At 44.2% G+C, this 15709-nt stretch overlaps 1 protein-coding gene across 1 annotated transcript in view; it reads left to right on the top strand.

Moving 5' to 3' along the window:
* The first annotated feature begins 243 nt into the window (after positions 1 to 243).
* Positions 244 to 15709, top strand: part of COL9A3 (collagen type IX alpha 3 chain) — a 72634-nt gene continuing 57168 nt past the window's right edge. The window contains 4 exon segments of the mRNA XM_043496089.1: positions 244 to 2298; positions 3670 to 3738; positions 11240 to 11275; positions 12442 to 12513. Coding sequence (XP_043352024.1) covers positions 2233 to 2298; positions 3670 to 3738; positions 11240 to 11275; positions 12442 to 12513 — 243 coding nt within the window. The 5' untranslated portion in view covers positions 244 to 2232.

Raw genomic sequence — 15709 nt, 5'->3', positions numbered from 1 at the left:
GATTGGACCTCAACTGGAGTATTGTGTCCAGTTCTGGGTGCCACATTTCAGGAAAGATGTGGAAGTCCAGAGAAGAGCAACAAAAATGATTAAAGGTCTAGAAAACGACCTATGAAGGAAGGTGGAAAAAATTGGGTTTGTTTAGTCTGCAGAAGAGAAGACTGAGGGGGGACATAAGTTTTCAAGCACATAAAAGGTTACAAGGAAGAGGGAGAAAAATTGTTCTCTAACTTCATAGGCTAGGACAAGAAGCAATGGGCTTCAGTTGCAGCAATGGCAGTTTAGGTTGGACATTAGAAAAAACTTCTTGTCAAGGTAGTGAAGCACTGGAATAAATTGCTTATGGAGGTAGTTCAGCATCAATGCTGGTATAGCTTGGAGGTGTATTAACTCCCTGTGGGTTCCCTCCATAGCTACAAGGTTATTCAGCCCATAGTTGTACCTTAAGCACTACCCCCCACAAAATACCATGGAGCAAGGGGAGAGGTTAGAGTCCTTGGAGCTGTGCAACAGAGGTGACTATCTAGGTGGCCTCTTGACAACTCCAGATGGGATTATGGCAAGGTGCGTATGAACCACACCTTAAATAAATGCTGAAGCAGGTTATAGCGTGGCAGCTAACCTAATTAGTGTATTTCACTGGGAGCACAGCACCTTGCTTCCCTTGCTGCCTATTGGTTCCCGAGTGGAGATTATGATTTGATGGAACAATGAAAACAAAACATTTTTGCTATAGTTTGTTGGGTTGGGGGGGGACACCATCTCTATTTGTAATAATAAACACAGATTTCCCCCCCCCCCGCCATCCGTACTAGAGACAAATGTCACATTAACCCACTGTATATTTGTATCTTTCTTTTCTGGGGTAACAGAGCAAGTAGTCATGCTAGGAGACTAGTGCATTCTTGTGGGGGGCGGGGGCGGAGAGAAAAGCCATGAATCTACTTTCTGAGATTTGCACTGTCACGGCTTTTGAAGAAGTTTGCATTTCTCCTTCCCCACCTCTAGGTCCCCAGCTCCCTCCTCTGTGCTTTCCATCAACTTTCTGATAGGCAGATGGAATAAGGAGAGGTGGGCAGGCTCTTGCATTCTGCACCAGGAACACACACGCTGTTCTCATTCCAAAAGGGGAAAGAGCTAGAGTGCAGTTGCATCATAATGAGCCACTCTGACCCCTTGATCACAATGAGTCTTTCCCCAGTGCATCTCTACTACCCGATTTTCACAGACTGTCCCCTTCTTTGGATGAAATCATCTTGAATTAACATGTAAAGGGAAACATGGAGCCATTTGTAGGATTGTAAGCATTGCTAAAGTGTTCATATCTCAGATAATCTACTTTTGGATTATTGTCATCTTCTCAGTGTCGCATGCCTGTAGTGAAAATATTTCAAAGGCAAGTTTTGTTCTAATTTTTTCAGCTTTCTGTGGCTTTCTCAGGGTTTTTCCTACATTCCTCTTCTTTGCTCCTCTTCTCGTCACTTTGCCGGCTGTCTCTTCAATGTCACATACAGTGTACGTGCACACAAAAATCAACCAGATGCTTTTTGAGTCTCCAAGAAAAAGCACAGGTGGTGAACACATATCCGGAGCTGGTAAAGCATTTAATGAAGAAAAGATACTATCCCTCTTCTCTGCACTGACCTCGTGCCTTTATAGGGATCCCTGCATTTATTCCACAGAAATAAAAATCCACAGACATTAACTAAGTCTTCATTTTTGTTACCTTTCATCCATCCAGTACTAAGTTGGTAGTGAATTGTGAACTACTTTTCACTGGCCTAGACGAGACCAAAGTAACGTCTGTGTCTTGGGATGGTGGATTTTAATTTTGTCTCTTTGGGATTATCTGTCTGAGTGACAATTTAGCTAAGGCAAGTCCAGCCTTTCCTCTCTTAAAAAGGTCCCCTCCCTGTTTGCTGTTGGCTTGAGCTGTCTGTCGGTGTGGTGAATGTGTGCCTCCTTTCATAACTGACTGTGCCACTCTGCAGTTTGGCCCCCCTCCTCCTTTCCCCCCCTGAAACCTGGTCTCTCTCTCTGAGCTCAGCCCCTCTCGCCTGCCTGTGCTTCTGAGCTCTGCCCCCTCCAGCTGGAGACTCAGGTTTATCTGGAGACGGAAGGGCTCATTTGGGAGCTGAGATCTGAGCGGTGAAGGAGAGATCCGTTGGAACCAGGAGAAGAGAAAGGGGCTAGTTTTACTGAAGAGCTGAAGAGAGGCAGAGCTTGGAGACCATGGCTGGATTCTCAGCTCTTGGGCTGCTCTTTCTTTTTCAACTACTAGCCACATCCTCAGCTCAGGTAAGAATGTGCCTTTACTTGTAATGGCCAAAAATCCCAGCTACTGATGGAAAAAATACATAAGGATCAGAGGGTCTCATAGCAGCAGGATTAAATGTGCACCATATGACAGCAGGCTAGATTATTGCTGTTCATTTAAAATCAAAAGTTTTGTGTATAAAACTGAGAGAGCATATTTCTTGCTAGGTGCCTAGTGGTGAGAGCAGAAGTGTTTACTGTTAGGGATTTAGTTCATGTCCTGTGATATGGAAATTGCCACTCTAACTTTTGTGTAAAAAAAATTGTCCTCATAGTTTGGTTTATAGCCATGTAGGAAAAGGAGAAGGAAACGGTGATTTGGGAAAAAATATTTTTGTTTTACTATAAAGGACAAAGTTGCCCCCTAAATAAAAATCCCCGGTGCTCCACCTCTTCATCCCATTCAGGGTTTTTCTTCCTCCTCCTCCCCCCGCCAGTTGATCTGTTTTTTGAGACATGTTTAGAAACAAACTCATTTAATCCTTATTCATTCAGGTGAAGCTACATGTATTCGTGGCAAATGTCCCTGTAGTGGTGGTAACTTTCCAATGTGTATCGCTCAGGAAAATTCTCTGGGGGAGGATTTTTCATTGCATTAATGAAGGAATTTTTGCAGCTTGGCTCAGGAATTCTGAGCTGACCCTCATCTGCTGTGAGCAGAACTAGCTCCACAATGAAACCTTTGTTCCCTGAAGCTGCATTGCAGGTACTCTCTGGAGCTCTTTCCACAAAGCAGACCTTTATAGGATCCCCACTTCTCCCACACCCCTAAGAGCTAAACCTCCACACACTGTCCAGCTCAGATGGGCAATTACTCAAGTCTCGCCCCTTTAGCTGTGCCTTCCTTCATACTTTCCCCTGAAGACATTATGTAGCTCCATCTCTTCTGCCACCTGGTAGTATACGGAATGTGAATGTCACTTTTAATAGCAACCGCACACATAGATTATTCTAATTTAGCTTTTCCTTTTCTCTGTGTCTACTCTGAAAGATGAGTTTGAGGGGGGACCAACTCCTGTTAAGATGACTCAATTCACTTCCCCAAGGGATTGTGCCTGTTTCTAAACTAAGTGACTAGGAACAGTTTCAGAGCCACTCGTGGACCATGGGCAGATATGATTCACTGTAAGCTTCCCATTCAATCAACCGCTCCTGCTGAACGGAGATGGATTGGGTCTCACGTAACCACCAAGGATGTGCTCAGATTCTTAGCAAATAAGTATGGAAAGATCCTTGCTCCCTCTAAGCCTGTCGTGGACAGAGAAGTGGCAGAGGAGGGGGAGCTGGAGTCGTGTTGTGATCTGTGACCTACTGTGCGTTTTTTCTTCCGTTCTCTCTCCCCATCCCTCCCAGAGAGCAGGACCACGAGGCCCTCCTGGACCACGAGGACTCCCTGGACCACCTGGCAAGGAAGGCATAGATGTGAGTGCTGAGCAGCAGGCGGCAGGCTGAGCTGGGGGAGGGAGATGGGGTGGAGCAAGGGGAGGATACGTTTCAGAGAGGAATTCTTCTAGTCCTCCTATTGTCCAGAGAGACGCTCCAGGCGTTTGGGCAGCACTTCAGAGGGACCGAACTAACAGCTCATGTGCCGTAGGCAAGGAAACTAAGGGGCTCTGTCCTGCAGAGGCTGAGTTATGTCTGGAGGTGCTGAGTGCCTAGGAGTTGCTCAGTGCCTTGCAGGATCAAGCCCTCAGTGCCAAGTAGGAGTTTATGACAAAGCTGGTGTGTACAAGGATTTGTTAATCTTCTGGGTATCCTGCAATGCTTTCTCTCTGGTATCTGCATAGGATGCAGGTTAAAGGGTGGAGGACAGTGGTGGGTTTAGCGCAGCAGTTACTGTACCGGGTGTTCTTATTGCATGCTCAGTGCAATACTGTGTATTTTATACCATCAGACAATTCTGTGTTTTAAAATGTGTCAAGCACCTGGCTCTCCGGAGAGGCCCTAGAAAGCTGAATTAAATACATCATGCTGGATGCTGATCTCACTCAAGCTGGCTTGACACCACTATAGCTACACTGTCTTCAATGGAATTATCCCAGATTTACACCACTCTGAGGGAGATCAGAATCTGGCCCATTGATTCCACTTGGAATTTAAATGTCCCTAATTTGTAGCAAGAGGCAAATTAAATCTATGGGAATACTTCTGTGGTGGTGAATTCCTTATTATTAACCCTTCCCCAGGACTGCAGGGTCAGTATCTCAGCTACTGCAGAATTTAGTGAAGGAAGAAATCTTGTCCTATTTCTTTCAGTTGAAATTTCAGCTGAAATGAAATGAAATTTATACTCACTGGATAAAGACAGTCTTGTCTACCACACCTATCATAGTGGATTAAAATCGTTTCAGGTGATCTCAAAGGAGACTATTAATATCTCAAAAACTAAGGATCGGATTCTGATCCCTTCATCCATGTTGACTAGCACCTTACTCCTTGAACTACTTGTGATGTAATTTTGCTACTGGAGTAAGAGTGTCAGTATGGGGCCTTAAAAGCAGCCTTTCAAAATTCTATTCCCCCCCATGCAAGTATGGTTATTTTGGATGAGAGAGCTTAAAAAAAAAGGTTTATTCCTTTGCATCCTGTTACGGGTGAACAAGTAAATTTTGTGCCTATGATTTTAATTTTTATGACCATTTTGCAAGGCTGGCCCCAGTGAAAACCTCATTGTTTTGCAGCCATTTCCCTCCAAATGTTCACTAGACTAAGGGACCATTTTACTAAATAATCTTATCCTAGTTTTTAATAATGAATGGTTTAGAGAAGGTAGGTCGGTAGAACTTCTATCTGAAGTTTTGTAATAGAAGAACAAAGCAATTTAAAATGAAAGATAGCAAAGGAAGTTCTTTTCCACACAATTAGCTTGCAGAACCAATTGCCACAAGTTATCATTGCACGCCAGAGTTTAGCAGGATTCAGAAAAGATTGGATATTTCTATGGGTAACGACAAAATCCAGAGTGGTGGTGATAAGGATTAAAAGAAGACCAAGAATTTTAGGAGGGGTATAAACCTCCTGCTTCAGTTCATAGACCATCATCTAACTAATGGGGTTCAGGCAGAAATTTTTCTTGGAAGCAGGCTGTTCTGTTACTGCTTTCTGCTGAGTTTCTTTCATCTTCCTCTGAAGCAGGTGTTATTGGCTGCTGTCAGAGACCAGATACTGGGCTAGATTGATGACCAGTCTGATCCAGTATGGCAATTCCTATGTTCCAAATACAGGGGGTTCCACTAAACATTTTCCCACATAAACAGAAGTTAGTGTCCTTTGATTTTAATAATCCAAAGATACCATAGAATCATAGAAATATAGGTCTGGAAGGAACATCAGGTCGTCATCTAGTCCGGGCCCCCAATGCTGAGGCAGGAATTCAGTAGATCTAGTCCATCCCTGACAAATGTTTCCAACCTGTTCTTAAAAACCGCCAGCTTCCCTAGGTAACCTGTTCCAGTGTTTAAGTCATTATAATTAGAAAGTTTTCTCTAATACTAACCTAAATCTTCCTTGGTGAAGATTAAGCCAATTATTTCTTATCCTTCCACTGGCTTACGTGGAGAACAACTGATAGCCACCTTTAAAACAGCCTTTTACATATTTGAAGAGGGTTATCAGGTCCCCTGACCTCTGTCTTCTTTTCTCTTGACTAAACATGCCCAATTTTTTTCAACCCTTGTTTTCTAAGGTCTTGTCCTTTTTGTGGCTCATTTCTGGATTTGTCCACATCATGTCACAATGCAGGCAAATCATTGTCGTATAAATGCGGCAGTCTGCTTAGATAGATGTTTTTGAAGATGTAAGCTGTTCTAAAACAAAAAGAAATAAAATGCTGTTCCTCACCCTACATGGGCTGGGTTTCCCTTCAAGGAGCCAAAGGCCATGCTTTCAAACGTGTAATTCTAGGAACCTCTGTTCTGGGCTCCACCCTGAAACGCCACTGGCCCGAGTGCTCACAACTCCAACCAAAGTCAGCGGGAGCTGCAGATGGTCAGCACTTCTGAGGCATCAGGCTTAGTGTGTCTCAGGTGGGAGACCCAGAAACGGAGACATCTCTAACTAATGGCCCTTCATGAAAACCTGGCCCTCGTTATCCAACGTGGGCCTGATCCAGTAAAGCTCTGAGCACTGGTTGCACGTTTTTAGGGGCTTGTTGAAGGCAATAAACTTGGAGGGCACTTGGTACCTTGCAGGATGAGGCCAGGTAATAATAATAATGAGTAATTAATCAGCTGAAGCTAGTCTTGATAGATCATATTATTAGACTAAGTTAAATCTAGGGGCAGCCAAACCCTGCAGTCCTAGCTCATGGCTTGCAGAGGGAGCTTGGTGAGAGTTTTGACCATGTAAGGAATGCAGGATTTCTCTCATGGGCTGCCCTTAACTGAATGAAACAAAGATGCAGCAGGAGCAAAAAGAAGGGAAACAAGCTGTCCTGCATTAATAAATGAGAAATGCTCATCAATCATTCAGGGTCAGAGCCTCATACCATTCCACCCATTGAGTCTGCCAGGAATCCCATTGACTCAGAGCATCAGGGTCAAAATTTCTGTGGTTAGCATCGAGTGCACCAGCATGGTTTAAGGAGGACCACCGCTTGTCAGGGTTCTCTTAGAAGACATTGTGAGGTGTGTAATCCCACATGGCTGGGCCTTTTTATAGCCCTGAATATAGAGGAACCTATTGAAGAAATCTAGGCTGTTTTTTCTTTAATGAAAGAGTAGCTGTGTAAATTCCAATACTGTAAAGAAATAATTTCTTACTCTTTTATACCAGTGAGATCATATTTAAAAGCATGCTCTGAACTTTTCTTGAGCATTTTAAAATGCTATGATTTCCTCATGTTGTTTTTTCCTGTTATTTTCTAAAACCATCCTGGCCACATTCAGTGCATAGATGGCTTTAGAGAAATGACTGCAGAATTACTAAAGAGCATTTGCGGCCGATGTATGCTGCAGAAGTGTGCAGTAGAAGTGTGCAGTAACTGCTTAATATAGGCCTCCAACAATGAACTGTACATAACATGCAACTAAATTATTCAGGTCACCTCTGGATAAACCTCAAATGAACCCTGCGCTATTGGCACCCTTTCCAAAAACTCCTTGCTTCACTTCTGCCTCTCACTTTCAATCCCACCGAAGTCTCCTATAATTATCTTCTTTAAAACACTGCATGTTCCATGATCTGTAACAAGGTAATTGCTTAGCTCCCAAGAATACAAAGAGTATGTTGTGATTGAAACAGTCACTGTAGAGTGACTCTGAATTATTTCCAGCATGCAATTGTTGCAAAGCCATTGTCAGTTCTCTAACAGACATTTCCCCTCTGGTGTGACTTCAATCGCTATCACAGAGGCCTGTAGGTAAGGGGACAGGGTTATCGTGATAATCTAGGGGAGGGTATAAAACATTGTTGTTCATTCAGTTATTCAAAACCTGCCATCCCAACATAACTTCCCCCCTCATTTTCATTATAAAAGCTCTTCCCCAGATTGGCTAAGGGCCCCTATCTGTGGCATATTGCTGAGGCCATTCCATTGCAGCCCTTCGCTCAGAAAGTCAGAGCACAATGACTCCCTCTATCTTCTGACCCTCCAAACTGTGTGTTCTCACAACAACCGTGCAACATGCAAATCCCTGCACTCTGACTGACACAGGGCAGCCGGTCCAAGCGTGGGGATTTGCACAGGAACTTTATGGTTGAAGACATAGTAAACATAGAGTCGTTTCTCAAATGCTTCCACCTTGGTTATTGTCTTCACAACTTCCCCCACCCAAAACGCCCACTGTAAAGATGGCCACCGTTAACCCTACTCGGTAGCAACTCCTGTGTCTCCACATCTCCTCCTAAGGAAGATTGCAGCTCTTGCCTCCCCCCACAAGCGTAATTAACAAGAAAAATTCATTAAAAAGGCAATGTAGGTTTATTATTTATTTAATGCCTGCTCCATTCCAGCCATAGGCCCCCTCCCCAGCCATCTCTTTTCCCTGGAACTTACTTTACCCAGGATACAGCTAGTATTTCTTAAACCTGGAGTATCCTGAAACAATCTCTAGGTAGCCTTCTGGAGGGGAATGACCCACAGGTCTCTTTGATCACGGTCACTGAAAAATAGAAAGCAAAATAGAAAGTAAAAAATAGAAGCAGAAGCTTTGTCAGAAAAGTAAATCCTGCCTTAAATTGTTTTCTGAAGAATTTTCCCCATGTAGACATCACTGGTTTCTAGGCAAAATGGGGGAGAAAAAGGTTGTTAATCTCGCTCCTTCTGGGTGACTGGGGATTCTCTTTCCACAAGAGAAATTCCCGGGTGGTGTCATAACTGGTTCTCTGCCACCCGTTTCTTTCCCCCACTCCAGCGTGGGTGCAGGTGGGACTGTCGTGAGAAATGCTGTGCTCCAGTGACCACAAGGCTGCTCTAACTTTATGCCGGGGTGGCTGGCTCCTCTAGTAGAAGAGAGGCAGGTAGCCATCCATGCACCCTCCCCAGAGCACAGCTCAGGAGATCTGAGACATGTTGAACTCGTGAGCATAATAGGCAACACGTTTTCTTAGATTATTAAGAAACATTGCAATATAGACTGTATTATCTCTGTCACAGATACATAACACTTCCTGCACAGATTACTATAATTAGGCCATCTTGTTTGCAATTTTTTATGTTAAAATAGCTAGTGGGGTGAAGGAAATGCAATAGCAGTTTTTTAGGATAAAGAAAATCTTATTTTTCTCTTCATTTCAGCTACATTAATTAAATGCTAGGCTTGTCTGTAGCAGTTGATTGTTCTGTTTTAGGTACTGGGATGGCCCCATTGCACCTTGCAATTTGTAATTCATTTATCCTCATAAGAGGGGAGGTGCTTTTATCCCCATGTTGCAGACAGAGGCATAGCAAGACCAAGGGTCTGCTCGAGGAAGACAGTGGGAGAGCAGGAGATTGAGCCCTGGGATTCCCAAACAACTGGGCCATCGTATACTCATGGTGTGTAGAGAAGATGAGCATTCCTCCCAGGAAATGAAATAAAGCTCAGACAGTTCCCATTCCTTCATATTGCTTGGTCCATGGCCTACGCTAATCTTTAAACAATATTTATGTGCAGCATAGTGTTGGGTGTGGGGAGGCGTGGTCCAGCAACAGGAGTTGAGGTGACTCCTTCGTTGTACAGGCTGTAACTCAAAGTCCAGTTTGGAGATTTTTTTGTCACCTTTGTGTCTGGTTGTCGTCAATGCCATAATTTTAACCTGGCTCACCAGCAACACTGAAAATAGGAGCATTGCCTAATGGTGCAATGTTATCAGTAGGCAGCTACCTTACCTTTGCAATTGAATTGGGAGGGATGGAAATCAGTTGTTTTTTTGCTTGTGCCTTCTCCTCCCTCCCAAGATTAACCCTAAAAATGAATATATTCCATGCAGACACATGTAGTCTGTCTCATCACTGGTTTATGGTCACATGTTCCCCTGAGAGTGTCGCACATCCTCAGGATGTCCTCTTGTGTCCAGTTTTGCATTTGGATCGCCAACTCAACAGAATGATGTGTAAAAGCTTCCGTGGCCAGACGGCTTCCTCTTTGCTTTACCTCTGAGGAAGCTCAGAGTGTAAATTATTCCTGGAAGGGTCTGGGATAAATTATGCTGTTTGAGCAGAATTCAGAATCATAGACTCATAGGACTGAAGGGACCTCGACAAGTCATCCAGTTCAGTCCTCTGCACTCATGGCAGGACTATGTATTATTTAGACCATCCCTGGCAGGTGTTTGTCTAACCTGCTCTTAAAAATCTCCAATGTTGGAGATTCCACAACCTCCTTAGGCAATTTATTCCAGTGCTTAACCACCCTGATAGTTGGGAAGTTTTTCCTAGTGTCCAACCTAAACTGCTCTTCCTGCAATTTAAGCCCATTGTTTCTTATCCTATCCTCAGAGGTTAATGAGAACAGTTTACCTCCCTCGTCTTCGTAACAACCTTGAAAACTGTTTATCATGAATTAAAGCTGTTCACTGAATCGCCTCTCTCCAGAGGTTGCTGGTGAATAACACATGGGTTTTGCTAGATAGAATTGCCAACCCTCCAGTATTGTCCTTGAGACTCCAGGAATTAACGATTAATCTTTCAGAACATAAGAATGGCCACACTGGGTCAGACCAAAGGTCCATCTAGCCCAGTATCCTGTCTTCCACTGAATGCATCCGATGGAGTGAGCTGTAGCTCACAAAAGCTTATGCTCAAATAAATTTGTTAGTCTCTAAGGTGCCACAAGTACTCCTTTTCTTTTTGCGAATACAGACTAACACGGCTGCTACTCTGAAACCTGTCTTCCAACAGTGGCCAATGCCAGGTACTTCAGTGGGAATGAACAGAACAGGGAATCATCAAGTGATCCATCCTCTGTCTCCCATTCCCAGCTTCTGGCAAACAGAGGCTAGGGACACCATCCCTTAATCTTTAATTAAAGATGATGTCATGTGATGAAACCTCCAGGATTGTGTCAAACCAAAACTGGCAACCCTCATAGATGTAGAAGATTGGATCAGGGAGCTTCCCGCAGCTCGCATTGGCTGGGAATGGCAAACCACGGCCACTGGGAGCTGCGAGCGGCCGTACCTCCAGACACTTCAGGTAAACAAAGCGTCTCATGGCCCGCCAGGGTCTTACCCTGAACAAGCCACGAACCAAGTTTGGGAACCACTGTTTTAGAGGATGGCAAGATCAATTGCTCACCCTATAGAAAGTCACAGGCAGACCCTTTAACATGCAGGTCATCCCAAATTGTGGCAATTCTCCAAGTGGGCCTGGGGAAAAAAATGGACCTCTAGTGTGTGTGTGTGTGTGTGTGTGTGTGTGTGTGTGTGTGTGTGTGTGTGGCTGCTGCAAAGAAACTGTGACAGGCAGAGATTTCAGTTTCATTGTCTTTTTTCATCCCTGTAGGGAGAACCTGGCCCACCTGGTTTACCTGGCCCACCAGTAAGTATTTACTGATCAACAACTAATCTGCTCTCTCGCTTGTAAATCTGCTATGAGGAATCTTGTAAATCTGCTATGAGGAATAATGTATGTGAATCACTAGTTTTTCAGCAGCCAGGATCACAAACTGCCCTTTCTCCTCTCAGTCTGCAGCAGAGCTCCTGTTTGCATGTTTGGTATGCAAACTGAGAACAACCGGCAGCGTGGAGTCGGCACTGACTTAAGAAGAAACATGCTTTCCTGTTTCATGGTTAGGAGAGCCGAGGATCTGGGATAAAGCATGCGAATAGTGGAGCTAAAGGGCTTGTACTGTTAGATTCTTTGCAGACATTGTTTTCACAGCTCTTTCAACATGAGGGAGAAGGCTAGGTAAATGCAGCGTTTTTATACTGTTACGCAGCACACTCTGCTCTGGCCTCCAATTTACACACTAGTTTCTGGATGTCCAAACAGTCATTTGTGCATCTTTCTGGTTGCTTGCTTTGCACACGCCAATGCAGCTTTTGCACCTTGAAAATGAGTGTAGGCCACTTCTGCAATTGCTTTTAGTTTTATCTGCAAATGTGGACTGTAAAATCAAGCTTGGAAATTTGGCCCATAGTGGGAAAAAATATGCAAACAAAAATGTGGAGTAAAGCAGCTTCAGTGACAAAATGAAATATTGTGATAGTTTTTGCTATAGGTGGCAAAACATTCAGGACTCAGTCCTCCACTCTGGCTCTGTAAAACTGAAGAGGGTGCGTGTGACAATGCTAGCATTATGTTGCCCCCATTCCTGAGATCATCCAGAGTCCTCTTTAGCTCCCTAGGCATCTTAGAGTCGTCCTAGGTCTCCTCAGAACTGTGCCAGCTGCAACACACCCTGACCCCACTTTGTGCTCAGGGCTGCAGTGAGGATCAGTACACATACATGGAACTGCATGAGAAGAAAGATGTGCCAAGCAATTACCAGGTTTATAGAAAAATGAACCAAAGCACATAAGTGTCTGGAGATTTACATACTTGTAGATTAATTATCAAATCCATTTATTTTGAAGACATTTTCCTGCATTGCAGGATATAAAATTAGCACTTTAAGAAATGAGCTGATCATCTTCTAGCTTGTATCAATTCTTAGCATGCTTCTGTAATTATATTAACAGTGACTGTCTATTAATCTGGTTTAGGGGCCGAAAGGTGCACCAGGGAAGCCTGGAAAGGCAGGTGAAGCAGGGTTACCTGGCCTTCCTGGAGTGGATGTGAGTATTTCAGCTTATTCTGTTGGATTGATCAAATATTTTACATAGGCATGAGCCCAAAGCAACTTGTCGACTTGCACTAACTCTGCCGGAGCAGCAGACGTGGGTGCTGAACTGAATCTGTGTCTTACGCACCAGGGGAAATCTTATGAGAGAGCAATGCAAACAGCAAATTTTAGTTGTTGAATTTTGCAGCATGTTTTGATCAGTGCGAAGTCAAAACATAGCGCATCAGTGGTCTATCCTAGGCACTGGCTGTCAGTGACCTGTTTTGATGATGTATATGATCAGCACTGTCTCTCTTCATGGTTACTCCCATTGTCCCAGAACAGCCTCTGGCTATTGTAGTTTCAGGAGATTGGAGATGTAGAGAACATTTAAATCATCAGGTGTTTTTTGTGCAAGCCTCAAAATCTTCTTTTTATTTGGGCTGTTTGCACCCGCCTGAAGCATCAGTGGCATGAGCCAAGAGTAAACAAACCTACAAGATTTCAGATTTTCTTCAGGTTCTTTTGCAAGTGGATTCTAGGTTCCCAGTAGGTTCAGAATAAACCTCTTCAGTCCTGTATGGCTGCTTGATGTCTTTGGTCCTTTCTATCTTGAGATGCCAAATTACTGAAACACTGATATGGCTGCTGTATAATCAAGTACGAAAATAGACACACACATTTCTAATTCAGGAATGTGGAAGCAAAGCATCAAACTGATAAAGTTTGGTCAGTTAAATCCTTTCAAAATGCATGAATGTAAACCAATTCATATTTTTGGATTCAGTGGCTGTTCAAGGCTTAATGCATGTGCTTCATTAGTCCATGTACAGCTGGCTTTAAGTGCAAATGAGGCAAGGCTGTGATCTGGTGGTAAAGGTGCTACCAAAAGCCAATTACTAGAATGAGATCTAGTGGTTTGAATGCAATGGTAGAGCACTGAAACCATAACTGGCCAGTCTTCCATGGACTTGCAGCCCGGCATTATTCTTTGCTTTCTTGTAGCTCAGTGTGCATTGTCCTGCCCTAAAATCAGCACATATCTACCTTCCTGATGGGAGCACAGCAGCTGCATTCAGAGAATTGTGGGTCTCCGAGCCTAGCATACTACAACTGCCTGCCACCAAGCATCTAACCAGATTATGTACAGCTCTCCATCTCTTGATCCAAATGCTGTAGCTTTGTACTATGAGAACCTGGAAGTGAAATTGACTCAAAATACATCATGTCTGCTTTCATTCCCCCAGCTGAGTGAAATTCTGATGGTAAAAGCTACATAAACAAGGAAAATAAAAATAAATTATCTGGACAAGTGCAATGCTATGGTGCTTGGGTTGCAAACATTACGAGGAAATCTTTAAACATGAATGTAATTGATTTGTTTTTAAAGTGGCTTATAAAAACATGTCTTGTTACTATTAGTAATTTTGTTTTTAAAGATAACCTAAATTTGGTTCTAAACTCCCTGGCAGTGTCCCTTTATCTATACAGTTGCTTCTGTAATTATTGTACATTCCCTTTCCTCAGCAAGGTTCTGGAGATTCTTCTCTCACCTCCTATGCAACCTGCCGAACCTCTTTCATTCTGATCTTTGACCTTTATGTACTAATGAGGTTTACCCTTCTGGGTGGTTAATCACCTGTTTCTGCTTCTGAGCACATATCTCTCTCACTGTATCTGATCTTCATAAGGCTTGTTATACTAGCCATATTTCCTCTAGACAATTTCCAATGCCTTGGGAAAAGGCAGTGGGGTAGTCCCTCAGCTGGTATAAATTGTCATAGCTCCACTGATTTTCATAGAGTTATGACTGTTCATACCCGCTGTGTCTTCCAGTGTCCCAGTGTCTTCATCAGTCTCCTTTTATGATTTTCCTAACTATCCTGTATATTTGCGTATAAACGTTTAACGCTCGCTGTCCTCCATTATGGAGCACATGCCTCTTCCCGTTTTCCTTTTGTCTCCTTCCTCTGAGTTGCTTCGTTGCTGTCTTGAACATTGCTTCTAGGGGGATGGCACCCCAGCTCTATATCTGTTGACATCTGCCTGAGCCCAATCTCTCCCACTGCTCTCTGGCTCGATCAGGTCCTCGCTACACCATGATTTCTTAATACCGAATGTTTCAAAGACTCAAGTTCTTCTCCTAGGTAAAAACACAAACCAACCAAAACCCTGTGTTATCTCATCTCTCTGATTTTCACTGCACTCTGCTTAACTTTCCTTCCAAGGCCCGAAAACCTGGATTCATCCTTAACCCAAACCGCCTTCTTCACACCACCTCTTCTGTTTCTGTATGCTGTCTGTCACCCTCTCTGGAACTCTCCCTGGATTGGTCCTTAAACCAACCCTGACTTTGCTGAAATCCCTTATCCACATGTTAATCACTTTCCTCCTTGTCCATTACAGTTCTCTTTTATGATCTTAAATTCCCGTTTTTGATACTTCAGAGAAGTCAGTGCTACAGCCAGGTCACTCTTGGCCTCGGAATTGTGACCAGTAGCAGCCCATCCTTCATCACTTAATCCTGGGTCTGTCTCCAAAACCCAATTCATGTTTGCCTTCCGGGTTTCCTGACATCTCTGTGGACTCACTCCACTCCATGCTCTCCCTTCCCACTCCAGCCATGCTCTCCCTTCCATTCCCCACAGTGGACCCAATCTGTGACCCAGTGTTGCATTTCTACTGCCTCATCTCTCTGGCAGTGACTTCCTTCCTCCCTCTAAGATGTTGAACCCCTGCCTATATTTGACTCTGACCTTAACACTTTCCTTTTCTTTAGTAGCTTTTACAGGGACACTGTAAACATTTTGAGTCCTACTGAGTCACACTTGCCCATTAATAGCAGTTTACTCCAAGAAATAGGTCATTCAAAGCATAGGGTACTCTTAGAGTAGAGGTGAGCAAACTACAGCCCGCAGGCCACATCCAGCCCGTAGGACCATCCTGCCCAGTCCCTGAGTTCCCAAGTCCCGGGGGGGGGGCCTGTAGGGAGGCGGGAGTGTGGATAGGGGTCGGGGCAATCGAGACAGGTAGCAGAGGGTGGTTGGATGGGGGTGGGAGTCCCGGGGGGCAGTTAGGGGTGGAGGGTCAAGGGATGAGGAGCAGAGGGCAGTTGGATAGGGGGTTGGGAGTCCCAGTGGGGGCTGTCAGGGGGCGGAGGTGTGGATAGGGGGCGGGGGGGTTGGATGGGGGTGGATCCCAGGGGGTGT

The sequence above is a fragment of the Dermochelys coriacea genome, chromosome 13 (assembly GCF_009764565.3).
Source record: "Dermochelys coriacea isolate rDerCor1 chromosome 13, rDerCor1.pri.v4, whole genome shotgun sequence".
Taxonomy (NCBI): domain Eukaryota; kingdom Metazoa; phylum Chordata; order Testudines; family Dermochelyidae; genus Dermochelys; species Dermochelys coriacea.
Note: the sequence above shows the minus strand (reverse complement) of the source record. Positions and strands in the feature narration are given on the sequence as shown.